This window comes from Musa acuminata, chromosome BXJ1-11 (assembly GCF_036884655.1).
Source record: "Musa acuminata AAA Group cultivar baxijiao chromosome BXJ1-11, Cavendish_Baxijiao_AAA, whole genome shotgun sequence".
NCBI lineage: Eukaryota > Viridiplantae > Streptophyta > Magnoliopsida > Zingiberales > Musaceae > Musa > Musa acuminata.
In genome coordinates this window covers 33,111,884-33,138,635 of record NC_088337.1, presented here as the reverse complement: position 1 = coordinate 33,138,635, position 26,752 = coordinate 33,111,884, and the positions used below count along the sequence as shown (strand labels likewise).

At 38.3% G+C, this 26,752-nt stretch overlaps 4 protein-coding genes across 7 annotated transcripts; all 4 read left to right on the top strand.

The window, feature by feature from the left end:
- Positions 1 to 1,733: 1,733 nt before the first annotated feature.
- Positions 1,734 to 10,781, top strand: LOC103972677 (ADP-ribosylation factor GTPase-activating protein AGD5-like). 3 transcript variants are annotated; one of them, XM_065091285.1, is made up of 11 exons: positions 1,734 to 1,986; positions 3,745 to 3,803; positions 5,036 to 5,126; positions 6,373 to 6,443; positions 6,589 to 6,679; positions 6,757 to 6,961; positions 7,853 to 8,057; positions 8,299 to 8,465; positions 8,756 to 9,025; positions 9,112 to 9,173; positions 10,420 to 10,781. In XM_065091285.1, exons 1-11 carry the CDS (start codon positions 1,970 to 1,972, stop codon positions 10,577 to 10,579), a joined length of 1,398 nt encoding a protein of 465 aa, XP_064947357.1. In that variant the 5' UTR covers positions 1,734 to 1,969; the 3' UTR covers positions 10,580 to 10,781. The 3 variants fall into 3 exon arrangements, with proteins under 3 accessions (XP_064947357.1, XP_064947355.1, XP_064947356.1); XM_065091283.1 differs by having other exon boundaries at positions 1,735 to 1,986; positions 6,389 to 6,443; XM_065091284.1 differs by having other exon boundaries at positions 1,737 to 1,986; positions 6,389 to 6,443; positions 9,115 to 9,173.
- Positions 10,782 to 12,499: 1,718 nt separating this feature from the next.
- On the top strand, positions 12,500 to 14,336 carry LOC103972676 (sugar transport protein MST3-like). The gene is made up of 4 exons (XM_009387020.2): positions 12,500 to 12,632; positions 12,719 to 13,041; positions 13,147 to 13,776; positions 13,863 to 14,336. The coding sequence occupies exons 1-4, from the start codon at positions 12,500 to 12,502 to the stop codon at positions 14,334 to 14,336; spliced, it is 1,560 nt and encodes a 519-aa protein (XP_009385295.2).
- Positions 14,337 to 16,603: 2,267 nt separating this feature from the next.
- LOC135597800 (myosin-2-like) lies at positions 16,604 to 21,533 on the top strand. Of its 2 annotated transcripts, none has more exons than XM_065091281.1 (6): positions 16,604 to 16,838; positions 16,983 to 17,432; positions 17,513 to 17,575; positions 19,216 to 19,428; positions 19,981 to 20,347; positions 21,244 to 21,533. In XM_065091281.1, the coding sequence occupies exons 2-6, from the start codon at positions 17,160 to 17,162 to the stop codon at positions 21,324 to 21,326; spliced, it is 999 nt and encodes a 332-aa protein (XP_064947353.1). In that variant the 5' UTR covers positions 16,604 to 16,838; positions 16,983 to 17,159; the 3' UTR covers positions 21,327 to 21,533. The 2 variants fall into 2 exon arrangements, with proteins under 2 accessions (XP_064947353.1, XP_064947354.1); XM_065091282.1 differs by having other exon boundaries at positions 16,604 to 17,001; positions 17,086 to 17,432.
- Positions 21,534 to 22,623: 1,090 nt separating this feature from the next.
- Positions 22,624 to 25,907, top strand: LOC135585427 (F-box/LRR-repeat protein At3g03360-like). The gene is made up of 4 exons (XM_065091280.1): positions 22,624 to 23,815; positions 23,925 to 24,089; positions 24,179 to 24,581; positions 25,662 to 25,907. Exons 1-3 carry the CDS (start codon positions 22,757 to 22,759, stop codon positions 24,554 to 24,556), a joined length of 1,602 nt encoding a protein of 533 aa, XP_064947352.1. The 5' UTR covers positions 22,624 to 22,756; the 3' UTR covers positions 24,557 to 24,581; positions 25,662 to 25,907.
- The last annotated feature ends 845 nt before the right edge of the window (positions 25,908 to 26,752 follow it).

Here is a 26,752-nt window from a genome sequence, read left to right as displayed (position 1 = left end):
GTCGCAGTGTTGATGTCTGAATCAATAAATTGCGATGACAGAGACAAGAAATCAATCTCAAGAACATGCAGTAAAGTCATATCGTTGACGTTGATATGACGGAGTTGGAGGTGATCTCAAGAAAGGGCAGGAATCACACACGTTAAAATTAAACTAAGATCGTTTGATTTGTTTTTCTAGATCAAAAACAAAAAAAAAAAGCAAAAAAAGTCATTCAAAGGACACTCGACTCATGTTGGAAAGAGCTGATATGAATTAAGTGGACAAATCTGGTCCTGGAAAGTAAATGTAAACTAGCAGCATTCTATGGAGATTAATACATGAAAACTCCAAGATAATATTGGATTAGCATGTCTAAGCTTAACAATAATTTTCCTAACAAAACCTGTTATTTGTTATCCGAGCAAACGTAAGAAAGACCAATAAGTGATAAATATTCTAGCGATAGCATAAAAAAAAAATTTATCCTACCTCTATCGACTATTGTCGATTGCTTCCCTTTGTCTTGTCGACGGTTTTGGTTGCCTATACTTTTGCATGCAAGCTAGCTCCGTCAATCCCTCCCCTCCTTGCACATAGGGATTTGGTCAAGTTGGCTATCTACACCTCCAAGTGCGAGCTAGCCTCATTGACAACCACTTTCGCGTGCACAAGTAAGCCTCATTGGTCATCCCTTTTTTTCTCTTGGTTGTTTATGTCTTTGTACATAGGTAGATCCCATCAAACCGCATGCTCCTCTCCCATGGCCAATCACCCCCACTTTTCTCCTTTGACCTCATGTGCCTCTATATGCATGATGCCCCTTAGGTTCGATGAGGGTGCAAGGGGATGTGATGGAGACGGTAGTTTCGATAAAAATAGAGATAAAATACTCATTTCATATCACAAGATATACTATTTAATTTTTTTTTAAAAAAAATTAAACACTTTATAAAAAATTCTCAATATGCCCATAATTTTTTTTAAAACTTAATATGTAAAAAAAGAGACTGTATTTTACCTTTAATTTTTTATTATTATTAGACATTTATCAATGATTGTCCTCATAATTGATTTTTAACTTGGGTGCCTCTTTTTCATCAATCTCACCGGTCGGCTCGATCGTTGTCGCCGGCAGCCTTTGCTTCCACCACGAGCGTTACAGCACGTCACTTCCTCCTCCACTACCCACCGGCAACAGCCTTATCCTCCTTCCTCCCGATCAAAGACGAGGAGCTCCTTGCCGACGTCGTCCTTTATCACTCCCTCTTCCTCTCATAATTGAAGATTGGAGCCCTTTGACCTCACTCGTACCCCTCGTTGGAGGTGGTCGGTGAGGGAGCCAACAACAGACGTCGGATAGAGGTGATGGGGAAGAGGAGGAGAGAGAAACGACGGGGAGGAGGAGGAGGAGAAAAGAGAAAAGAGAGGAAGCGGAAGGAGATGACGGACGACGTTGATGACTACAGTCAGAAATGACTGATGGAGGACGAAAGTGTTTATCAAATTGATGGAAAATAATTTCCCCACATTAAAAAAAAAAAAGCAAGCGAAGTCATTCGGTAAAAACATTTTTGGTTTTTCGAGGTAAAATAGAAAAAACCGTTCCCTCAACAGGCTTGGGGCCCGCATTCCTCCGAGCAATCCCTTGTTTACCCGCTTGTCGATCTGTGATGTAACTGGAATCAGCATTATGGGACCCGCTGTAGAGCCAGAACTACCATCACCGTTATCCGGGTAGGTGATCGGGTAGTCTGTGTGGGCTTGGATTAGCTTCTCTTCCTCCGGCGTCGGCCAATGGAGTACGTACGTTGCTTCATCCCTCCGATGAAATAGGTATGCTATAAGTAGACAGCATAGACGAGATCCATCCATTGGTTCTCCTTGCTCTGTTTGCCCTCCTTCCTCCTCCTCGGAACCCCGGGAGGTCTCGGGAGGCCACTGGGGAGCGTCAAGATGAACGAAAAGGCGTCCGTCTCCAAAGAACTCAATGAAAAACACGGAAAGGTCCGTCCTTTTCTTCGATTTCCCGAAATCTCTTGATCTTTTGAACGTTACTCTTTGGCATTTCGACTGAAGATTTGATATTTTCCGGTTCGCGTTTGTTCTTCGGTGAATCGGCAGACGAGGAGCGTGGAAATTAGATGCCGACTCCACGTTTTCGATCTTTCGTGATCGTTGTTTTTGTTGGAATGCGATTCGGATTGTTGGTTTGATTTGGGTTCGCCTTTTTTTGGCGAATTTGATTCGTTTGTTTGGGCATTTAACGCTAGTGGGAGATATTTCAATCGCCCGCAAGAAACCATTGCGAATGGTGTGAATTTTCATCAATGGTGCTGGGATCGAGGGTTCGGTTGTAGCTCGTTGTGGTGGTATTTGCGTCTCGATTGGAAACGGGGATCAGTAGATGAAACACTTGCAATTTTCCATCTCTTTAACCACTGTCACCTTAGAGGCCTTGTCGACATTCATTAACATTAGAAACTAAAGATTGTAGGCTGACTATAATAAAGTATATGAAGTTCAATCTTATCGATATGAAGAGAAGTAGATCTTTCTACACGTAAAAGTTTAAATATCTTGGATCTAAGATCTTCCAAATTGGAGAGATCAGTAAAGACATTATACATAAAATGAAAGAAGAATAGTTAGATGGAAAGGAAAATCGAATGTATCATGCGCTCACAAACATCTTAAATTAAATAAATTTTAAGACAGTTGTAAGACTATTAATACTTTATGAATAGAAGTGGTCATTTAAATAAAATATACACAAAATGTTAGTGTGGTTGAGATGGATGTATGACATTGTGGCAAAGAGAGAATAAATAGATATTTGTATTTGTCAAAAGATTTGAGTGTGGCTGTGATGAATGATGAAATGGGTAAAAATCATGTAAAATTATATGGACATGTTTGAGAGAAGCTTACAATTTGTGTTTCAATGATGATTAGTAATGTAACTGAAGCTAGAGGAAGACCTAAGAAAAGTTTATTAGAAAAAAAAAAAAAAAAGAGTTGCTAATGATTTAACTAAGGATTTTCTCCCTCCACAGAGTTCAATAGTGGAAAAGGTCCATGTAGCTGTCCTCAATTAGTTAGCACATGTTGTAAGGTTCTTGATACAAAAAAAAATAGCGTAAGATCTACGGCCTAATTTCTTCTATGTTTACAAGCAAGATGACTAATTTAACTTAATATGTATAAAACACATAGAAACCAACATTTCAAGCAAGTTATGCATGGGCAGCAAAACAATCAAAATATTTGTTGACCTCATATGCTTGCTCTCTTTCATCCAGAACAAGCACCTTTTCTTTTATTACTCTGTATCTATCTTTCCCTCCTCCCCTGTCCTCGAGCTCCCTCGTCCCTTTACATATTTTCTTTACTAAGTTGAATATGCTATTTCATCCTACCTGACAATATGATTTGGTATCTGATCTATCATTTCACAATTCAAATTTTTATTTCTGTTATATTAAATTTGTCTTGTTTTTAGATGTTATTGGATTTCATTTTCTCATCCTATCTACTTACTTCATATGCAGTGAATTCTCGACCTTTTGAGTTATCCGATTTAAGATTTTATTTGCCTATTGTAGTATTTTTTTACCGATTGGTCACTTGCTTCACCTCAAGTAAGTTTAGCTCACTTTCCAACTTAGTTGAGCTTGTGATTTCTATATAGAGATTTTTGAGGTTAAATTCTTATTAAATTTGTTTCTATATGTGTCACATTTGTTCTGATAGACTTACTTGCAGGTATTGGAGGGGCTTCTCAAATTGCCAGAGAATAGGGAATGTGCTGATTGCAAGTCCAAGTAAGCATTCAAGCTGAGACTGCTTTTTTTAGCTTGATTGAATTCCATCAATTTAGTGCAACATTGCTTTTTGTGCAACCATCTGAGAAGCCTTAAAGATGTTATATCAACAAAACTATAAGAAAAACTGAAAGATTTTGTGGAGCTTTTGGGTTATCTTTCTTTACTGTATTATGTTCTTTTGATATTATGTTCTTTTGATAATTTTGTTTTGGTTTGTGATTAATTAATTTATTACTATAAAATGAAGTGAACTTATCATTTCCTTGGGTCTCACCAATTGAAAAATTCATGTCTGTTGCTGAAAGTCCAAGTTGGCAACTCTTGCTTTGACGGGTGAACTACCTTTGCATATATGTTACAATGGCAACATTATGTACAAATATTCAAAATCTTGGAAGTTGAAAGGATAATTTCTTTTCGTGCTCTTGCATCTTTCGTGCTAAAATTATCTGATTGGTCATTGGCTTAGTAAATTGTCTCTTTTAGATAGTGTATTGCATTCTAAAACGTTTTGAATATACCTGAATAATGCCAAAATTAGTTAAAATTTTGAACTAATTGTTTTAAGTGAATATAAAATACTGAACTTGGATGGTTGTTGGTAAAAACAATATCAAGAATCTTGATTGACATAATTAATATTGCACCTGCATGCCTTCCCGGAGATGTCCTCACCAAACAGTAATTTTCCTTTGAGATGTAACTAAAAGAAAATTCATCTGAAATCATACCTTACTTTGCTTATGTAGTTTATTAGTTAATTAGAAAATCTGAATCATGAATTTGAATCTAAGGCATGCATCACTGGATTTTCTTCTATCTAATTTTGGGATACATTATTGCCTTATAAATGTGCTTATGAGCTTTTGAGGATAAAGAATGCCCTTATTAATTTTAGCTTAAAACAGATCATCCTGCAATGGGTATAAAGAATTTATACTTTGATTTTTTTCTTTTTAAAATTTGCTACTGGCCAGTTGTAAAAGGATAATTCTAGAATATGTTGCTTTATTTTGAGGTCCCAAATCCTCTGTTTATAAACCAAAGGCAACATGCAGATCCCCTGATAGGCTGGACTGGATAAACATTACCAGATGGGGGCAACATTTAGTAATAGGATTTCTTGAGTTAGAGCCTACTTTATTGTTCTGGTCCAGAATAAATTTAAATTTTGGTTTCGTTATTGTTCAATCTTCCTTCAAATCTAATGTTTAACCATCTTTTTGCAGAGGTCCACGATGGGCAAGTGTTAATCTGGGAATTTTTATATGTCTGCAATGTTCTGGAATCCATAGAAGCTTGGGGGTACATATATCAAAGGTCAGTTTTTTTTTCTATGGGACACTACACTTTTTTATTCATTGTTCACATTGACATATACTTGTTCAGAGTCAGTAAAAATTCAAGAAAGGTTTTCTTCAGAAATATAACCTGCAAAACTTGCTATAGTGATGTCATGGCTGTCAATATATATATATATATATATATATATATATATATATATATCAAGTTATTCTGAATTACATTTTCTTCCTTTTGTTTGTTGTAATCAAGTCATTCTGAAAATAAATCATTTAATGTGCATGCACATTTAAAAATTAATATTTACTCACTAAAATTTGTCATAGTTGTAGCATGTAATCTGTTGACTATTACAACAACTGCTTTGACAAATAAAGATGTTTCAAATTTCTGCCACTTGCATCACAGCCTACATAAGATATTATCTGAGAAGAGTTTTAATTCAGTAAGTAATTATTATCTTTGTAACTGGTCTATCATGTAGATGATCCTAAATAGTTAGGACTTACGACTTTGTTATTGTTGTTATAGCTGACATCATGAAAGTACCAGACTTAGTGAATCGGATAAACTGACAATTTCTTCATGATTGGATTTTAAGCTACAGTTGGTCAACTAGTTGACATTATTTAGAAGTTTTTATCTCTGTGGTCGAGAGTACAAGCCTTTGATTGCTTTTCATTGTTATTGATGGTTTTTTAATACTTTTAGATGCCAATGCGATAAAACTTCATGGTCATATACTTATAGTGAGGTCCAATTTCTTTCATGTCTAGATGCTTCTTCATTGTTTTCTTTTTAGTTCATGTATTCAATTTACTCTTCATCCCTCTCTCTCTCTCACTCCCTCTCCCTCTCTATGTCTCTTTTTGAGTAGACATTCTTCGTCCCTTTCTTGCTATGTGTGCCTGTTTGATGTTAACAAAACTAAAGTGTAGTGGTACTTTGGGAATATATTCTGCAGGAAGACTTTTGCTTGTAGTCTAGGCCACTGGGGTGAATATAGCGGACATATTGTTTTATATTAAGCTGACCTGTCTTTCCAATTTGATCTGATTGTTGAGTATAAATTGACAAGTTTTTGAATATCATTCGTGTATAGATTTTCCAAATCTTTTACATTGAACACAAGCAAGTTTTAATGCGTTACACTGATATTATAACTACTGTGGTAACTTTGCTTATTTTATTTTATCAGTAAAAACATGTTTGAGAATGTGAAGATGCATAGTTTGTGCTTAATTTAACTCTATGTTATTAGTAGCTTACTTCTAATACAGGTAAGGTCAGCAACATTGGACACTTGGCTACCAGAGCAGGTTGCTTTTATTCAAAGTGAGTGTCTTGGCCTCTTTTTTACATTCATTTATATTTTTGCTGTCATCATATCTGCCAAAGATTGTGAAAAATGAGCCGTCTGACTCTTTTGTATGAAACTGATCCAAGTTTTTTTATTCTTCGTTGGGTTCTGGATGTAAAGCAATGGGAAATGAGAAGGCAAATAGCTACTGGGAAGCCAAACTGCCTCCAAACTATGACCGAGTTGAGATTGAGAATTTTATTCGTGCCAAGTATTGAGCTTATCATCTTCCTATTTAATCTTTCATTCACATCTATAAATTGTTAACAAAACCACTCTGCCTTCCAGATACAAAGAAAAAAGGTGGGCATCTCAGGATAACAGATTTAAATCACCTTCAAAGGCCCAAGAAGAAATGGATCCTGAAAACAAGCAAAAATCCAGTGATACAGGGAGAGAGAATATTAACTTTGTGAAATCTTTGGACAAGAAGGATAATACACCGCTGAGTACAAGGAAAGATAATCGTGTGATTCCTAAAGTACCCGTCCGGGTAACTTCATCCTTTGTTTTAATAGGGTCTAAATCTGATTATTGTTGTAGATTTTTAATGTCAAGCTTTATATTCATTGTTTGGAATGCTGAAGGTTGTCTGAAACATTGACAGTGTTGTTTTCTCATGTCAATATTTATATTCATTATTTGGAATGTTGAAGATTGTCTGAGCTCTGAAACATTGAGAAAGTTCTGAATGACTGTTACATTGTTTTTGAATTGGCTGTGCTTTGTAGATTAATCCTGAGAAACCATATGAGCATAACCAGCCCTTTTTTTTGTTCCTCCTTTCTTAAGTGAAGATATTAGTGTTATCTAACAAAATATTAGTGTGTTATAAAGTATAAACAGTAGTAAACATTGGCTTCTATGTGGTCATCAATTTTAACCTAGTAATGGTTCATGTTGGTGTCCATAATATAATGAGAATGATTTTCTTATTGAAGTTCTCAGTTCTTGAAATGGATAGTGTAACTAATTTACGGATGGATTCTGAAGATCTTTTGTCAGGTCTTGCCTTTGGTTATCATGAAAAAGATATTTCTTTACAACCAACCAACAATTGGTATTGTTGGATGATGAACTTTGCAATCTTACCTTGTTTCATTTTAAACTTGAATCTTCAGTGAAATTTTTGTTAGACAAAAATTGTTAGACATGGTGGTATATACCTCTACACTATACCTGTGTAAACTAAATTTGATTCAGATGCAAGAAACGAATTGGTGGTGCTTTTGATTCTGTTCCGTTCACTGATCATTTCCGCTACAATCATTAATTTGCTGTACTTTGGTTCCTTTTTTCCCCTTTCAGAATTATTTCTATAATAAATTAACAAAATTTCTTATGTTCACATTACTTAAACAGCCTTGGATTAATGAATTGACAGGTACCCTCTGAGTCAAAGTTGGAAACAGGGAGAACACAAGTAGTATCTCCAGAGGTAGCTCCTGCTAGAGTTACTGCCACAACAACCACTCCATCAAAAGTTGAACGCACCGGTGATCTCTTGAACATGCTTTCCGTGGATGGTCCATGCGAAAATGGGCCAGAATCATCTTCATTCGATACTAATGCATGGGTAAAATTTGAGTGTAAGTTATATCGATCTGTAGGTATCAGAAATGTAAAAGAAACCCATGACTTGTAGTTTCTTATTCATTCATAATTATTCTATTTAATTAAGTTCTCTTTATTAGATGCTATTTTAAAGAATTAATTCTTTTTTGTGCTTTTCCTGTACTTGTGTTATCTACTCCAATCTTGCATTTTTAGCTAAAACACATTTGCTGATCATAAATTTGGTGATCTCACTTCATTGTTCTCTATCTGCAGCTGAAGAACTAACCAGTGCCTCACAGAAGAACACCACAGCATCTGTTGATTGCAAGAATGCAATTACAGGAGCTGAGGACCTATTTAAGGATTCATCTCTGTTGCAGTCTTCGACTCAAAAGAAACACCAGACAAATAAAAATGGTATCATGTGCCCGTTTGATAAGGTAAACACAGTTTTTTCGAACAAAGCTTCTTTGGTATCATGTCCTTTTTCAGAGTTCCATGTAGTCATTTTCGAGCTTTTCTTTTCTGAACTTTTTATGCTACTGTTTAACTGTTATAGCTCAAATTTGTGATGTGCACTATGTTTCCTTATAATTTTTACTGTATAATTATATATCAACTATATATTGTGTCCTTTGGCAAGAGATTCGAGTCATTTTACCTTCTTCTATCATTGTTATTTGATCTGCAATTTCTTTTGAAAATGGCTTAATTGCTTTAATTGGTTCAGTGTGATGGTTCACAGTCCAGTATGGTATCTCCATTTGGGCTTCATCAACAACAGCAGGTGTTCCTTTCCCAGCAGAAAGATTTTCCTATGGCTGCCGACAAATTTGACGATACACCTCCAGTATTTACTAGAGGAACTCATCAACGAAGTGTTAGTGATTCAATCACAATGCAAGGATACACTACAGCACAAAGTTGGGCAAACTTTAGTCATCAGGTTCCAGGGAACGTGCCACTAGCTGCGCAGCTGTATTCCAATAACTCAAGAGAGGTGCTGAAACTTTAGCAAACTTAAGTGGGCCGGTATTTTGTCCTAAGATGCGAAATATCTGACTCGTTTACTTGTGTTTTCAATAGCAGATGGGAAGTGTCACTTGCCCCCACCCATCTGGAAGCTATGGCCCTGTCACTGCATCTGGGTACGCAATTCTTCCAGCAAATTTTAAATCTACGTTTGTTATGATGTTGAAATGCAACCCTAAAGGAGGTTCAACACTTGAGTCTTCACATTTTATTATTAATAAGATGTCTTCGTTCCAACTAGCCAGCACCAATTACATGGATCCTGGCACATCAAGTGGATCTGTAAGGACAAGATATTAACAAGTAGTGATCTCACATTGAAAAAAGGTATCTAAGGTGGTTTACTATTATTATATATATTTAAATAAGTAAATCTTTAAGTATGCAAAAAAAAGAGAACACCGGCCACTTTAGTTAAATGGTGTTAGGGAGGACTATCAAAAGTTTGATATGAGAATACAAAACAATAGGATGCTTTGCTTTCTTCTGTGATTGTAATCCTTAGGCCTTAGCTATTGATTAGTTATAAGTAATCTCTTTTTGCCTTGTATGAAATGATAAGAAATGTTGAGCTGAGGCTTTATACTAGAGATGATCAAGCAATAGTACCGCGATAAAACCTCATTCGTTTTCTCACCACCTTGCCTTGATGCCAGATCTACAATATCTTTGATTTGTTTCTTATTGTCTGCATGCGTGGCTTACTGAACTAAGGCTTTGTGATTCACGTGTTGTACTTGTTTACACTGATATTTACATTTGAATCCCTCGGCACTCTTTTCTTACATGATAATGCATCATTTGATTGTACTCTGATCTGATTAAACGTAATTGATCATGAGGTAAAATTATTTTGTTCTTAAGTTTCCATTTTTTATACCGTGAAGGGATTGTGGTGCCCAACTATTCCCTACTCTCTTTTCTTTCAGTTTTTCTTTTTAATTATTATCAGCATTATCAAGAATGAGTCAGATGGAAATGAGGCTATGTATGAAGACATTGACAGGGATAGTGAAGCAGTCATTTTGGGAGGGGTTTATATTTTGGTGAGGCTTCTGAGCATCTTGACCGTAAATTCTTAACTGAAATATTACTTTTTGTAAACTGAACTGTCTAATAAAATAACCTTAGATACTGTTATGCAAAAGATCGATTATCTCTCCTTTTTTTGTCTTAATTATCTGTGTTCCTCTTTGTGTTATATATAACAAAAAAGATGAACTCTCATCGATACAAAGAGGTTGACTCCGTGATCTTGGTCTCCTGGGTCGTAAAAGCACAACTTCATTTTGTGTACCGTATCATTTTACCTAATGGTGAGCCTTCTTCGATTTGCTGATACCGAAACTTTGATTTTTGCAGTCTGCATGCTCAGGGGTCCATTGCATCTGTGAATGAGGCAACTGCTGCTGGTGGTGGAGTAAATAAGCCCCATACATCTTTCCGATCTACTGCTAGTACCCGTTCACTTGGGGATTTTGATTTCTCATCATTAACTGAAGGCATGTTTTCAAAACATTGAGCAACAGAATGCTGATCTCAGATCGTCTCGGATGTCTCCTTCCCATATGTTATTCTTTATTTTCTCTGAAAAGAAAAAAAAGATTGAAATACATGTCCTAACTTCCATTCTCAAACCAGTCTGATAGTTCTTTGATGCTGTAATGTTATGTGTAAATTTAAATGCCAATAATTAATAAAGGTTACAGATTTCTGAGCTTCAATGCAATGATTGCAGTCATGAACTTGTTTGATAGAGTGAAAATGGTTAAATTTGAATGCTTTTATACCTCAAACAATGTGGTGCAACCATTCACATGTTTACAAGCTACTGCTGGTTGGTCTAAAATGGAGTATTGTAATCAGGATGTAGTCGAAGATGATTATTCTAACCAGGATTATTATTATTTTTTATCAGGAAAAATTGTATGGTTCTTCCATTATTCAAATACTAAATAAAGTTGCCTATGATTTGTACATAATGATGCCAAGAAAAATTTGTGATTTTTTTTTTAAAAATTCTACATCGGGAAAGAATTATTAACCTAAAGATTTATTTGAGTTAGCAATCAAGCCATCATCAAATGCTATCTGAAGAAAATATCCCTTATAAACACGATCAACATCTTTAACCCTAGCATGATTTCTCAATAAATTAATCGATGTATACAATCGAGAATGCTTTAAAATTTCTTAAAATTTTATACACAAAATGTGTACGATAATATCTTTTGAGATATCCATCCGAGTGATCTGCATATTGTTGCATATTTAACAGGTTTCATGGTCGAATTCACATGAAAACGACTTGAACATTATTTATATATAATCAATAAAAACTAATTTGAAAAAACATGTAAAATATAGTACACTCCATTTGAAAATTAATTTGAAAAAACATACAAAACATGTTAGGAAAAATCTATTAAAGCAGAATAATTCTTTTCCCTCTTTGTGTATCAAAATGAGTTTCTCATCAAAATATCAACTTAATTACCAAAATATAAATATTAACCAGAATAACATAAACAGCAGAACAATGAATTAGAGACCAAATTTTTAACATGAAAAATTTAATGCGAGAAAAACCATGGGACCATAGTCCACCTCAAACTTCCACTATTACCAATAATGATAACAGGTTTATAATAAGTCTTCTCTAAAATAACAAGAGGATCATCATAAGACCACATATCTTGGCTAAGAATAGTAGATCTCAAAAGAGAATTTTAGGTCTTACAAAATGAGTATAGCAAAAAAGTACCTCAAAGAGGATAAACTGTAAATCAGCACCGTTAGGATTGTAGAGTTTGTCGCCACAATTCGTTGCACGCTCTCTCGTACATTGAGTCTCCTTATTTTTTTTTCTTTTTTTTAAATTATTAATAAATCAAATTTGAGCTTACAACACAAATCATTAGTCCAAGCCCACATATGCGCTGGACCCAACAAAACATTATATCAAGATTATCGAGCATATATCTACAAAAATCTATCATTTCACATGATACTAAAGACAAATTGGTATGACGAGAAGATGTTTTTGTTTTAGGAAGAAAAGATACATACGATCTACTTGTTTAGATGATCAATTGTAACTCTAAGAACTATACAAGTTAAGATTGATTGAGCCTTTCGTTCAATGTTGTTCTCACTGCGAAGTTCCATTTCCTATGCGAAACGTGGTCTTCAAAAGGTCGGACAACAGTTACCTGTACATGATCTGTTTCGGATAACGGAAGATGGAAGTTAGACAGCCAAATCCAACATCATCGGCAGGAATCCCAACTGGATATCATCCGCTGAAGGATAACTGCTCCAGCTTGTTGCCTTCCTCGAGCTCCTTTATAAGCACGTCCTCCTTGTTCGACTCAGAGCATCGAGAAGCCTCCGCTCCTCTTCGCCCTCGTTGTGTCTCAGAAGTTGGAGGAGATTGCATACCATGGCGGTCGGAGTGATCGTGAGCACGGGCGGTGGCAAGGAGCACCCGGGGAAGATGACGCTCTTCGTCTTCCTGACTTGCCTCGTCGCCTCCTCCGGTGGCCTTATTTTTGGCTACGACATTGGAATTTCTGGTACATTTATCCTCCTGCATTCGATACTAAACCCCGCATGCTTACTCTGCTAAAAACACGACCTTTCTTTTACTGTGTGGTCGAAGGTGGAGTGACGTCCATGGATTCCTTCCTCTCCCGTTTCTTTCCGTCGGTCTACAAGCAGCAGATGGCAGACTCGAGCACCAACCAATACTGCAAGTTCGACAGCCAGTTGCTGACTCTCTTCACGTCCTCTCTGTATTGGGCCGCTCTCCTTTCATCCTTCCTTGCGTCGACGGTGACGAGGATGTTCGGGAGGAAGTGGTCCATGTTCGCGGGAGGGATCACCTTTCTGCTGGGCTCCGCCATCAACGGCGCCGCCATGAACGTCCTGATGCTCATACTCGGCCGCGTCCTCCTCGGAATCGGCATTGGCTTCGCGAATCAGGCAAAACGATCGATTTATTTGCTCCAACAGAATCATCCCTGTCCGAGTAGGGACGCAAACCGGTTTTCTTGACTGTGCTCTGCTCTGTTGTATGCTTGCGTGCAGGCTGTGCCGCTCTACCTCTCCGAGATGGCACCTGCTGATCTCCGGGGCACGCTTAACATCGGCTTCCAGCTGATGATCACCGTCGGAATCTTCGTCGCCAACCTCATCAACTACGGGACAGCCTCCATCAAAGGTGGCTGGGGATGGCGCGTCAGCCTCGGGCTCGCCGCGGTCCCGGCCCTCGTCATCACCATCGGCTCGCTGGTGCTGCCCGACACTCCCAACTCGATCATCGAGCGCGGCCACGACGAAGAGGCCAAGGCCATGCTCCGCAAAATCCGTGGCACCGAAGACATCCGAGCCGAGTACGACGACCTCGTGGCGGCCAGCGATGCGGCCAAGAGCGTCCACCACCCTTGGTCCAACATATTGCAGAGGAAGTACAGGCCGCAGCTCACCATGGCCATTCTGATCCCCTGCTTCCAGCAGCTCACCGGCATTAATGTCATCATGTTCTACGCTCCCGTGCTCTTCAAAACCATCGGCTTCGGCAACGAGGCCTCCCTCGCGTCGGCAGTGATCACCGGCATCGTGATCGTCTTCGGCACCTTCGTCTCGATCGCCACCGTGGACAAGCTTGGACGCCGAAAGCTCTTCTTGCAAGGAGGCGCACAGATGCTCGTATCTCAGGTAGGTATCATTTCTGGATCGATCACTTCACGAATTCTTCGATTGAGCGGATGATTAATGTCGGAATGATTTTTGCGGCGCAAAAGTTGGTGGTGGGAACTCTAATTGCGCTGAAGTTTGGGATCAGCGGTGTGGCCACCGATGTAACAAAGAACTACGCCAGCATCATAGTGCTCTTCATCTGCTTCTACGTTGCAGCCTTTGCATGGTCATGGGGGCCTCTGGGGTGGTTGGTACCAAGTGAGATCTTCCCCCTCGAGATCCGCTCGGCTGGGCAAAGCATCACCGTCTCCGTCAACATGTTCTTCACGTTCTTGATCGCCCAGGTGTTTCTGACCGCACTGTGTCACCTCAAGTTTGGCCTCTTCTACTTCTTCGCCGGGTGGGTGGCGATCATGACTGCCTTCATCGCCTTCTTTTTGCCCGAGACCAAGGGCGTACCCATCGAAGAGATAATTCTGGTCTGGAAGAAGCATTGGTTCTGGAGCAAGTTCATCTCCGACGAGGACGTTCATGTCGGGAACTCCGAATCGGTCGACGACAGAATTGAAGATGCGTGAAGGAACGACATAGAAGACGACGGAAAGTTGAGGTCGGCTTGGAGATGGATGGCAATGTAAAATCAGATGCAATATATGTGGTTTAATTGATTTTATTTTTTTGAAATGTAACATTTAAATTTTGAAGTCATAATCAAATGAGTCATGCATATATTGTACACAAATTCATTCTAAATTATCATGTCATATAATCATGCATCATTTTATTCCTAATTAGTTTATCGACTCCACTATTAGGATATCAAACTCGATTCATCGGCTCCACTATTAGGATATCTAACTCGATCGATCGATCGATCTATCTACGCGTGACTCTTTTAACCCTTGTATAAATCAATCGAGTAATAATACTATTATAATATATTCAAACACATTTACGTGATAAAAGTATGCACCATAATCGTTAAAGAGATATTACTCCATAGGAGCGTGATCGATGTTACTCAACAAAACGCTTAATAATTAGTTTAATTCCTCTTAAATCTTACTTATTAATCTTATTATTAATAGAAGATTATGTTCATAATAAGATTAGAATAACTAAATAGAGTAAATCTATGCTCACTTGAATGAGATTATACGATCTTCTTCATCGCATCTCATTTTATCATGGTATCAGAGCAGGATATGAAAGATATTTTAAAAGATAGTCTATGACTTTTATTATTAAAACAAGTATCATAATGAGTTACAATGCTATTATAATATATTTAAGCATATTTATGTGACAAAAATATGTACGATAACCGTTAAAGAGATGTTACTCCGTAAGAGTGTGATCGATGTTATTCCACAAGACCCTCAATAAGTAGTTTAAATCATCTTAAATCTTATTAATCTTATTATAAGTCTTAGTTTTTATAAAATAATTTATATAAGACTTTTGGTGACTTGTATGGATATTAGGAAGGTTTTGACATAAAGTATGACAAAAATCTTTTTTTTTTCTCATAGTCTTTAAGTTTATATTTATTTATTTTAAAGAGAGTTATAATATTTGTATTCACTCAATATGGAAGAATGACAATAGAAAAGGATAAGCTATAGTGAATATAATTTATAATACTTCCAGCTGCAAGACTAGACAAAAATATTGTAACTCTTTTTCTCAAAAATAATATGACTAAAATATTGTAAACTAGTTTAGATATATGTGTTTTAGTAGATGAATTTTTTTTGTAACATAGGGAAAGAAAATTGATTGGAATGGGTATATGGCTTAGAGAAGGAAAGAGTAACCAATATATCTGTTTTGTATTATTTTATCATTAAAATAAATGAAATCAAAATATTTTTTAAATATATCAAACGTTTCTTTAATAAACAAAACATGAGGGTATTTTAATCTTTTTATAATTCAAACATTCTAATCGGCGAACCGTACACATCAAGGATTGATTCTTGATTTATCGGTTTATTTAGTTGCTCAGATCGATCTCTATAATTATGTAAAAATTTAAATTTGTCAGTTAAAATTTTTATGATGAAAGGTTGCAGTTAGCCAATGTATATATTAAGTACGACGATCATCATGCAATGTTTCGACTCGAAACATTGGATATTTCTCTCTTACCATCGACGATCTCGAGCATAATTATCATTAGGGTCATAAAGGGATTCTTAGTATGTTCTCAAGCACAATTCATCATCAACTCCAATTAATTAGTTGGATCAATCGAAAACCCTAACCTAACTTGATTGTCGAAAAGGTATTCGTTTCGTTAGGAACGCTCTCGATTTAGTTTTTTAAAGATTTATGTATCACAAACTATGGCCTAGACTAAGACGAACAAACTTGGAATGGACCTTAATTGGATTCGAACCATCTCCCTAGTTTGGATAATAGAATCTACATTAACAGATTGGTATTAGAAAAAGAACCACTATAATATCTTAGAAAATTTTCACGGGATCAGCTAGGCTAAACCTTGAACTACTCGTTGGGTCAGACGAACCGTAACTAACTTGGAATAGGTCGCAGTTAGATCTGAATCACGTCTGAACAACTATAATCCATATTAACGTTTGATCTATTCAAACTTTCGACCTTTCGGAACGATATATCAACACTTTTAATTAATTAATTTTTAAAATATAGATAAAAATATAATTTCAAAATATATAGATAAAAAATAGTAATGTTAATTTGAGTTTTAACGGACCTAAGAAAATAATAGCCGATGGAAGTTGGATTGAATGCATCGGCCAATATTTAAATATAGAGGGATAATTACGACATATGCATATAATTATTAGCACCTCCCGATGTTGCCGCCTCATTCCTCGTGGCGCAACGGAATCAGGATGAGCTCTTCGCCGTTTAATTCCAAGACAATCTCGCCGTTTCTTGTTTCTTTCTGCAACTCGCGTTCGTTTGTTGTGTTTGTATTTCGGGAAGTGGTGGTCGTGTTCATCCTTCCCGAAATTATTTTTTTATCCTCTCCTTTTTTTTTCTTTTCATTTTGTTTAATTTGTGAAGTATGCAGGATCAAGAACCCTAAGGTTCGTCAGTATTTTGATTCTTTTCGCGTTTAATTTGGTTAGGATAATGAAAATTTGCAATCTTGGTGGGGTTTTGTTGGCTTTTCTACGAAACAAGACACCCAAGTTTCGATTTTGACGAGTTTTCCCTTGAGGTAAGGACAGGAGGGAGCTTTATGAGCTGGTAAGGGGCCTCCGTGGTGGGATTTGTAGGCCGCCGGTTGTTCTCGATCTGTGTTTTTGAGGACCTCTGGTCTTTGATTTGAAGAAACTGGTGCTCTGATTGCGGGAAGAGCATTGTGTTTCTCTCTGCTGCTTGGGATTGGAAGTTTTGGCATCATCATGGCGTCCTCCTTCCCGGCGATTCCGACCGTTGCTCGTAGCGTGCTAGAAGAAATGCTGGATGCCCTCAAGCTGAGGGAAGAGAAACCGAAGGACGTCCCACCAGCACTTCCGGCCCGACCCACGATGAGACGTCGCCTTCCTTCCGCGAAAAAATCCCTGCCTATGAAATTTAGCATTGGGAGGAACGAGGCAGGATCTTCGTCGAAAGATCCTGGTGTGATGGAAGGGGATGCGAGGTCGGAGTCGAGGGAATTCAGTATTGGCATCAAGGTAAGAGATAGCTGAGATAAACTAAAGATGAAGAGTTACTGTACTACGAACAAGTGCCTGAAATCTTTGTTTCTTTGAAGGCATCCTTGGAAGATCCGGAAGATGAGAACGGTGACCACAGCGGCTATGTAGAGGCGGAGGAGGTAATTTAATTTTGATGTTTGATTCAATTTCTTGCTTGGAAAAAAAAAAACAAGAAACTAATGTTGCTTAGGATAAACTTTACCCTCCACGAGAATTACATTTTCCAAAGTTGATGTTTCCAGAAGTGCATAAACTTCTTTTGGATCAGTAAAAAAAATGTGGTAATTTTTAGATGCTATTGGTGTAGAGTATGTTCAATTTTCAGCATAATGGTAAGGAGCGAGTCGATATGCCTGAATCTTAATTTTTTGAAGTTTATTGCATAACAGCAAAAGTCTGTTTGTCTTACGCATAATCACTATAAAATATTTTGACAAATGCTGAAGTTAATTAAGAATTATAATAGTTGGACATTGTGTAATCAGAGTCGTTTAGCTACAGGAACTAATGCAGACCTAATAAACTTCAGCATGCTTAATAGGATAACTCAGCACTTGTTTGCTTTTTTACTTGTTTAAAGTAATAAGGATATGGTTGTGAAGCTTGAATATCAGTATTGATACAATTATGACATGATTATGGTTGGCTATAGGATGTTTGGAAAGATATTTACTTTTATCAAATTTATGCTCCAAATTGTAGAGAAGCAATAGGGTGATGTATTATTTTGATCTCATTGACCATCATCTGATGACTATAAGAGACACAAGATAAAACATAACTGAAGTATATATCCAATTTGTCCATCATAGAAAAAAAAATCAGTATTTGTGTAAATAAGTCATCTAGCAAATATGCTTAAGTAACCTTCAATATTTTCTGAACAAGTGAAAAAATTGAACATTAATGGAGTATCTGACATATTTTTGCAATGTTATTGTTTTTACAAGAGGGGTTAGCAATGGATTCATCAATTCCTTGAAAGCCTCAAATTAGTTTTATATTTACTAATTCGACTGAAACTACCTTTTAATATTTCACGTGCAGAATTAGCGGTGATTCACTGAAAATTTTCAAGTAACTTATTCAACTCTAGTACAAATGAATGTGATGTGAACTTGTTTAATGCTGTGGCTACAACTTTTATTGTTATCCACAGCTTCAATGCAGTGTTGCATGGACATGAACTTGAGACATTTATTGAAGTGTCAAACTCAAGAGAGAGTGAGCAAGGAGAAGGAGAGAAATGACATGATGATATATAGAAACAAAAATTCAAATTAATTATGCCAGAATAGAAGGGTGTGGATGGTAAATGCTTTTAAATTATATACAAATATTGGTGAGGTGCTTAATTCTTTGTGTAAAATGAAATGTCTTCTTTAACTGCAAGCAATGATGTGAATTATCTTTATGTATCTGATTGTTGAGGTGCACCATACATGGATTCTTGGTGTTGAATGGAAAATCAATACAATGCTGCTCCACTGGTTATGTGGTATCTCTTTCTGTAAATCTAGGTAACATATTAAACCACATATGCAATTTTTTACTAAAAAAACTGGTGCAGTTTGTCTGTCGTCGGTTCTGAGCATGAGGCTACTCAATTAAAAATTTGTTTTGTTAACACATAGATCTAGGATATTTCATTCTATTTAAAATTTCCCTGAGCTATAAAACACATTATAGAGTTTCTTTTGCCTAAGAGCAATATTACCATATGAGTACTTCTGCACAAATTTCATGATCATGAATGCAGGCTTCAGACAAGGACCACGATAAGTTGCATGCTTCCAGATCAGAAGAGCTCGAGAAGCAGGTTCTTAAGATGAAGACAGAAATGAGACAGAAAGAGGAGGAGAATGTTGAACTGTTGCAACAAGTTCAGCAGATTGAGGACAAATGGTCACTGTGTGAGGAAAAGATGAAGTCCATGGAGGAATTATATCAGAAACAGATAGAGTCTTTGAAGGTGAGATTGACTAACTTAGTTACTAAAAGGAAAACACACTCTAATATATTGATACCCTTGATTATTCTGAATTTCTATGCTCTGAAGTGATGACTAAATGAATATTGCTTTTCTTTCTAAGAGAGTTTAAGATGCTTCTTAATATTTTCTACGTCCAACTAATTAGGTGTACACATTACTCAAATATTGGATCATCATTTAGATTTTAGAGTCTGCACCAGTATGTGGTCTTACTGTGAACTGTTTATTTGTAGTTTTGGTGAGCTTTTGGGAACCATCTTGTTTCTTGTGGTTGTTTCTTTTCCTTCTGGCTTGGGAAATTCAGCACTTAACTTTTTACGACAATGTTCTCATGATTTTCTCTACCTCTTTAAAGATGGGGGAGGTGGTAGGGATAGTTAAGAGAAAAAAGAACAACTCGAAGTGGTAATACCTGATTAAATCTTATCCATCAGCTGAATGCACATTTGTATTTTCGGTATTTTGTACATGCTCCTGGAATTCAAAATAGATTGTTCATGCATAATTGATTTAACTTGCAATCGCAAACAGGTGAGCCTAGCTGCAGTACAGAAGAGCCTTGCTGCTAATGACATGGTTAAACAACCTGGAAAATTTGATATGCCTGCTGATGCACGACCACCAACTAAGCATCATGGCTCTGAAACTGGACTGTCAAAGGATGTGGATGGCAGAAATAATGCTGTTGGTCAATTAACGAAGGAGTTTGAGAAGCAGAAACAGATATTTGAGGACGATGCACGTGTTCTTAGTGAGGTGAAATCTGGGCAGTTGGGGTCTGTTAAAAAATCGATCGAAGAGCTTCAGAAGTTGAAGGTTCGTTATGCAGCTTGGAAGAAGGAATACAAGGTTCGTTTTCACGATACAAAGGCATCACTTCGGAAGCTGGGAAAATCAGGTGAGAGACCACGTAGTATATGGTGGGGCAACCAAAAAAGAATCTTGATATAAGTAGAACTTCATTATGATTCGAATTCTTTTGCTTTAGTTCTTAACTAGATCAAGGTGGTGCTCTGCGAGATCCTGATAGCCAACCCATAGACATTTATCATGCCATGATACACAGATGCTATGCACAATTTAAGAGTGCTCTTTTTTGTTTGTGTGCTATCATTTTCTTTTCCTGCATAGGGCGCACATGAGAAGAATATAGTAGTCCTTGGCTACAGTTTTAAAGAGCAGCGGACATAAGAAAAAAGAAAATTAAGCATGCAGTTTATGCGTAGGTTATATGTTCGAAGATGAGTTGAATATAATTAAGAAATTTAAGCATGCTATTTTTATCTTACTATGTCCCCATTTGAAGCATAAACAAACATGTCACTCTTTATAGTTTGTGCAAAAATCATTTTCATCGTTTCTTTTATGCTAGTATGCTTTCAATGAACATCATATTCTCGCATTAAGTTGTGATCTTTCAAGATGATACGAATCAAGCAGATCTAAGCAGTTCCCTAGGCAATCAATCATGCAAGTCTGGTAAATCCTGATGACTAGAGATGTAAAAAAACGAAGGAAAACTATTAAGTCTGGAGGTAGCATGGCTTGTCGACTTAGTTTGCTGTTATATCTGATTTCTTAATTTTACTTCTTAACTAAACATCATCACTGTTTGCCATTTATCTGATATATCTTATAAGAAACCACCAAGATGGTTTGCACATGTCGATCGCTTTGTCAATTTGCTATTTGTGATGCATCGAGAACCAAGCATACAAGTATCGTCTTCTTGCATCTAAGCATGTGGGCATCAAAGAGCATCGAAACATTAAATCCCGAATCGAGTTTTTGCAGATGTGAAGCCCAAGAAGGTGGGGAGGAGAGGAGCACATTGCTTCCAGTTAAGGTGTTACACCGGTTTCAAGTGCTGCATCTGATGGAGTGGCAGATGTTGCCTGTGTCGTGCCAATTACAAGAGAAGTTGTTCATTTTAGCGGTCGAGTTGATCTGATTGTTGAGCAAAGTGTATTTTCTTACAAATGCTAATGTGAACAGTAGATGGATTCTAAGTTTTGTATTCTTGTTCAAGATCAATATTGATGTGAATGAGATGAGATATATGGCAGCCATAGAGATTGATCGAATTCAAGGTGGGTTTGATGTGGCCATGCCTCTTTCTTCAATTAGATATGTTAGGAACAGATGAGAGGGCAACACTTCAAATCCATCAAAATGCTCCCCAAGGAACCATGCATGAAGGAAAAAATAAAAATGAAAACATGAATGGGGGGCCGAATGCTATCCAAGTTTTTTCTCTCTTAGATCTAATTCTCGATCTTGAAATACTTTTTTTTTTGTGGGGGGGGGTAAGGAAAAGGAAAACAAGATGTCAAAATTGTCTGTTTCACATGAAACATATGCGTTCATCAAAGATCCAGCAAATCCAATGCTGCTACAAAAATAAACAATCAACATTAATAATGTGCCGAGATTAACCCAACCATCCATCCATCCATCACATTTTAGTAGAGAGAAATCCAGCATGCAAGAGAAGGCAAAATCCATCTCAACAGCATACATCGAAATCAACAACAAATCGCATTTTAATAGAGAAACACCCAGCAATGCAAAGAGAGAGAGCAATCGATCTCAACAACATACGTTGAAATCAACAGCATGTGAATGAACGAATCCAAATTGGTCAGCAGACAGACCATGACAATGCGACAAGAACCAAAGACTACAGGCTTTGTACATTTTGTCCGAATCCATTCCACAAAATCATGCATCTCTCTCTCTCTCTCTCTCTCTCTCTCTCTCTCTATTTTTTCTCCGTCTAACCACGTCACCGTCCTCATCATTTGATTTGATGTGTTGCTCGTCACATGGGATCCACGTGACACGTTCATGTCACCCCACATCAACCATAATAATAATAATTATTATTATTATTATTATTATTATTTTTCTCTTGCGGAATTTACGAGTCGCACGTCATCAACAACGACTCATCGAGGAGTGGAGCGTCAGTGGCGGGTCGGATCGGTGTGGTGTGGGAAGGGGGTATGGGGTTCGACCACAACACCCGTGACGATTCCGACGGCTGATTCGGCCGGTGGTAACCGTGTCAGGTTGCGCGTGCGGTAAAGCCGTAAAAGTAAAACCTTTTCTAAATCTTACTAATTCCTTTTGGGCTTTTATTCCCGCTTCCGTGCGGTTAAATGAATTGATGGCTAAAACGAGCCCTCTCTTCTGCTGCTGCTGCTGCAGCTGTCCGTAATAGAAGACCAAAAGGAGGCGAGGAAGAGGAAAGGCAAATAGAGCAGGCGAAAGCACAGAAAGGCTTTGCCGTCTCCTCCAAGCCATCATGAGGCAGAAGAAGAAGTCCCGGTGGGCCGCCGACCTCTCCCTCTCCCCTCCTTCCTCGTCCTCGGCCTCGGCCTCCTCCTCCTCCTCATCGTCATCCGGCGACGGCGGACGCGATGCCGGTGAGAAGGGAGGCGACGATCGCCTCACTGAGCTCCCCGACACCGTCCGACTCCACATCCTCTCCCTCCTCCCCCTCAAGTACGCCATCCGCACCGGCGCGCTCTCCTCCCGGTGGCGTGCCCTCTGGCGCCTCCGCTGGCCCCACCTCGCCGCCCTCGAATTCTCCCCGCCCACCGACCTCGGGGACTCCGCCTCCGATGAATTCGTCGCGGGCGTCGACCGATGCCTCTCCGCGCGGGGCCTCGGCCGCCGGATCGACGCCCTCTTCGTCGCTCTCCCCCCGGGCCGCCGCTACGACGCCGACATCAAGCGCTGGCTCGAGTACGCTGCCTCTTGCGGCGTCGAGGACCTCAGCCTCGTCGTCTCGCCCCTCTCCCTCGCCGCCACTTCCGCCCGCCCCGGGCGGCGCGCCAGAAGGAACGATCGCGCTGCCGTCTCCTCCGCCTTCTTCTTCTCTATCTCTGAGTGTTCCAGTCTCGCCCGGCTAACGATCTCTGGGCTCCACCTCTCGAGTCCCAGCGCCAACATCAAGCGGCTCTCCTCCCTGGAGGTCCTCAGTCTCCAAGCGGCGCATGTCACCGACGCCGCTCTGAGGAGGATCATCGCCGCTTGTCCCTTCCTTCGGTCGCTCGATCTCTGTCTCTGCCGCAAGCTCCGGCGGATCATGATCACGGCCGCCAGCAGCCGTCTCACCAGCCTCACCATCGTCGGCTGTGTGAGGGCCTTGGAGGTCACGATCTCGTCTGCCGGCCTCCGGCGCTTCCGATTCAGTGGAAATTACCTCACAACCTACTCGTTCGATAGCCCCAGCAGACTAGAGGACGTGTACATCAGCTCAGGCAGCCCTGTGTCAAGCCTACCTCGGAGCAATTGGGTGAAGGCACTCGGCGAACTCTCCAACGTCAAGGTCTTGACCCTTTGCAATCTTTCGCTTCAGGTAACAGAGAATTGTGGGTTTTCTTTGGTAATTTGGGATATATTTCGCGTCACTAGTGTGATTCTTGATGGCATATTGGAACCTCTTTCCCCTTCCTCTTTTTTCCTAGTACATTGTGGCTGAAGGTGTGAAAGCAATCGGGGAATTCAGGAACTTTAGAAACTTGAGAGAGTTGCAACTGCTGATGGGTATGATGACTGATGACAATCTAATGGACATCTATGGCTTCTTTAGGCTTTGCCAATGCCCTAGATTGGAGAAACTGTTCATAGAGGTTGGTTGTTGAATTGAGTGGTAGTAAGTGTGATGGACTTCTTTTTCCTTGTCTTTTTCAATTCCTAATTCACTGATGAATTCTTGCAGCTTCCAACCAACATGGGTGATCCTTTCATTGAGAAATATTTGGTGGTATCGGAGGAGGAGCCTCCAGAGGTTGATTTTGAGTACCTTAAGATGATAAAGATCAATAGCTTCAAGGGTCACAGCAATGAGATATGCTTGGTGAAATTTTTACTGGGGAAGGCTGGTTCTCTTGAGTCTTTAGTGATGATCTCTCCCAAGGAACTCATGGGAGAGCAACACAACAAAAATATATTGGACGGCTGTCCTGATTTCCTGCATTTTCTTCAGTCGCAATTGTTGAGCTTCACGAGGGCATCAGTTGGTGCACAGATAATTTTGAGTGAGCATGATGATAACAAGTTCAGCCCTACCCACTGGGAAGTCTACTCTAAAGTCTAACTCACCGCAAGGAGAGTTATAATAGGTTGGTTATGGAAATTGCTGTCGTTAGTTTATCCTAAATACACTGATTATACTTAGTCAAGCAATATATTGTCATAGTTCTGAAATTAATGATAATGAAATTGTGGCAAAGATTTCTTTTCTGCCCAAACTGTAAATCAATACTTGTTGCAAACTCGATCCTTGTTGTTAGACCAATGTCTTTACAAGATATAATTATACTATGACCCTATTTTGAACTGGATTTTGCAACCCCTGACTGTTAGCTTGGAGGCGTAGTGGGGATGACAATACTGTTATTGCAATTTTCTGTCTCTCTGTATACATCACTGACCAAAGTTTTACAGTAGTTAAATGAAAGATCATTTCTCAACCAGCTTGATATAATACTTTGCTAATAGGCAAGTTTGATCGAAGAGATGATTTTCTATTAAAAAACACTAATGTATAATCTGCTGTTGGATATAATCTTGGATGCTAATGTAAATCTGTGACATCTTTGAACTTAAGCATGATAAAGATCAAAGGACAAGGCCTTGAACCTGAAGGAGCTGAAACATAGCTCTCCTAATCTCAATGTACAAAGAAAGATTCAAAGCCATAATAAGCATCATATTGCTCAGTGCAGTTGCCCTTCAAAAAGAACAAATGAAAGAACTAGTAAATGGAATTTAAAAATAGCTTAAATTATATTCAGATCAAACAACTAAAGGAATTGCTTTTCTAAATGCTAAAGAATCCATTGGAACTAACTTTCTCTTCTATTGAGGCAACTATTTTGTACTTCCACATTAGTCCAAGAATGCTTCTGTAGAAGGCTTTTGACACTAGAAAATGAACCAAGTCTCTTTCACTTTCTTAGAAGACAGTGTTCTGCATGTAATTCTTAACACTTTGAGGACATCCAAAAATTATACTCTCGATTTGTACCCCAATTTCTTTCTTCTATTTTATTTCTTCAGATTTATTTTCTGCATCAGTTGCCTTTGAAGCATTTTTCAGGAATTTGTATTTCTTATCATTTGTTTTCAAATGTACTTCTTTGGGTTTCAATCATTCTGTCAATCCTCACACTGAAGGTTACATATTTGCTTCATTGCAGAGGTTTTACTTCATCATTTCCCCTTGAAGCAGGTCTATTTCGTTACTACTTGTTGTCATAATCTTGTACAACTTAGAAAAGCAAATCACTGAATCCAAATTTGGTCACTGTTGTATTATGTGTAAAGGAATATTCTTTCAACTGCCTAGATATATGTATATGACATGAAATCATGGTTTCATAACTCTCATCCTATTCCTGATTATCATTTGGTTATAAAGGAAGTTGTACATAAAATTTTACTCCTCTCTGCACTTATAATCTTGAAATGCTTGGTACCAGTGCTTCTTGATCAACATTACCACCGAGTCAATATACTCTGTATAGGCCACCTAATCCATCTCTCTCTGGTTTCTTTGTGTTCTTTGGTGTGATTAATCTAAAATGAGTTTGTAATTCCAAAGCGTGGTGCCTTACCTTGCAACTTGTCGTCTATGTGGTGCCAGAATGTATGTCTTCTTCTTTAATGCTTTAGCATACTTGGAGTAGAATGTTGTGTAATAAATATGCATTAAAGGTATAGAGAGTGGTCTTATTCTCTATCCCTTGGATTGTAAAAGACAAAAAAACAGCTCTGGAATCGATGTAATTGACTCTTGGAGTGTTTGGAGAGTGTCGGCTGCCTTTTTTTTTTTTTTTTTTGAGGCACGCCATGGCAATGCTGCTGCTGTGCTACTTTTGGTGTACAGGGAAAGAAGGAAGGCTGAATCACTTATGCTTGAATGGAAGGTGAGATTGGTCTCACAAAAATTAAGCTGTTTATCAAACAAGATGCCTCTAGACTACCTTTATCTTGGAATATTTTGTTTTCTAATGCTTCTAAATAGTTCGACACTGTTTCATCCAAATTTATTGGTTGGCTTTTTTGCTGATATTTGCGATCACTACAAGTTTTCTTGGTTCCTACAGTGGTTACCTCTTGCATGAATTGCTACAGTTAACTGAGTGATTGGCATCAACTTTTGTGTTGATTGGTCATGCTTTTGTTAATCTGAGTGATTAGCATAAACTTTCTTGGTGATTGGCATCAACTTTTTGTGTGTGATTCATTGTTTCTAGATGCCCTTGCATGGGTTGGAACAGTTGCCTAC

Excerpts from the sequence above, each read along its gene's own strand:
- LOC103972677 (XM_065091283.1), top strand. The coding sequence starts at position 1,936 with ATGAACGAAAAGGCGTCCGTCTCCAAAGAACTCAATGAAAAACACGGA. Across the intron at positions 6,962-7,852 it reads TTCCTAAAGTACCCGTCCGG|GTACCCTCTGAGTCAAAGTT; the intron begins GTAACTTCATCC and ends ATGAATTGACAG. Across the intron at positions 9,026-9,111 it reads ATTCCAATAACTCAAGAGAG|CAGATGGGAAGTGTCACTTG; the intron begins GTGCTGAAACTT and ends TGTTTTCAATAG.
- LOC103972676 (XM_009387020.2), top strand. The coding sequence starts at position 12,500 with ATGGCGGTCGGAGTGATCGTGAGCACGGGCGGTGGCAAGGAGCACCCG. Across the intron at positions 12,633-12,718 it reads CTACGACATTGGAATTTCTG|GTGGAGTGACGTCCATGGAT; the intron begins GTACATTTATCC and ends GTGTGGTCGAAG. Across the intron at positions 13,777-13,862 it reads CACAGATGCTCGTATCTCAG|TTGGTGGTGGGAACTCTAAT; the intron begins GTAGGTATCATT and ends GCGGCGCAAAAG.
- LOC135597800 (XM_065091281.1), top strand. The coding sequence starts at position 17,160 with ATGGCGTCCTCCTTCCCGGCGATTCCGACCGTTGCTCGTAGCGTGCTA. Across the intron at positions 17,576-19,215 it reads GCTATGTAGAGGCGGAGGAG|GCTTCAGACAAGGACCACGA; the intron begins GTAATTTAATTT and ends TCATGAATGCAG. Across the intron at positions 19,429-19,980 it reads AACAGATAGAGTCTTTGAAG|GTGAGCCTAGCTGCAGTACA; the intron begins GTGAGATTGACT and ends AATCGCAAACAG.
- LOC135585427 (XM_065091280.1), top strand. The coding sequence starts at position 22,757 with ATGAGGCAGAAGAAGAAGTCCCGGTGGGCCGCCGACCTCTCCCTCTCC. Across the intron at positions 23,816-23,924 it reads TTTGCAATCTTTCGCTTCAG|TACATTGTGGCTGAAGGTGT; the intron begins GTAACAGAGAAT and ends CTTTTTTCCTAG. Across the intron at positions 24,090-24,178 it reads TGGAGAAACTGTTCATAGAG|CTTCCAACCAACATGGGTGA; the intron begins GTTGGTTGTTGA and ends GAATTCTTGCAG.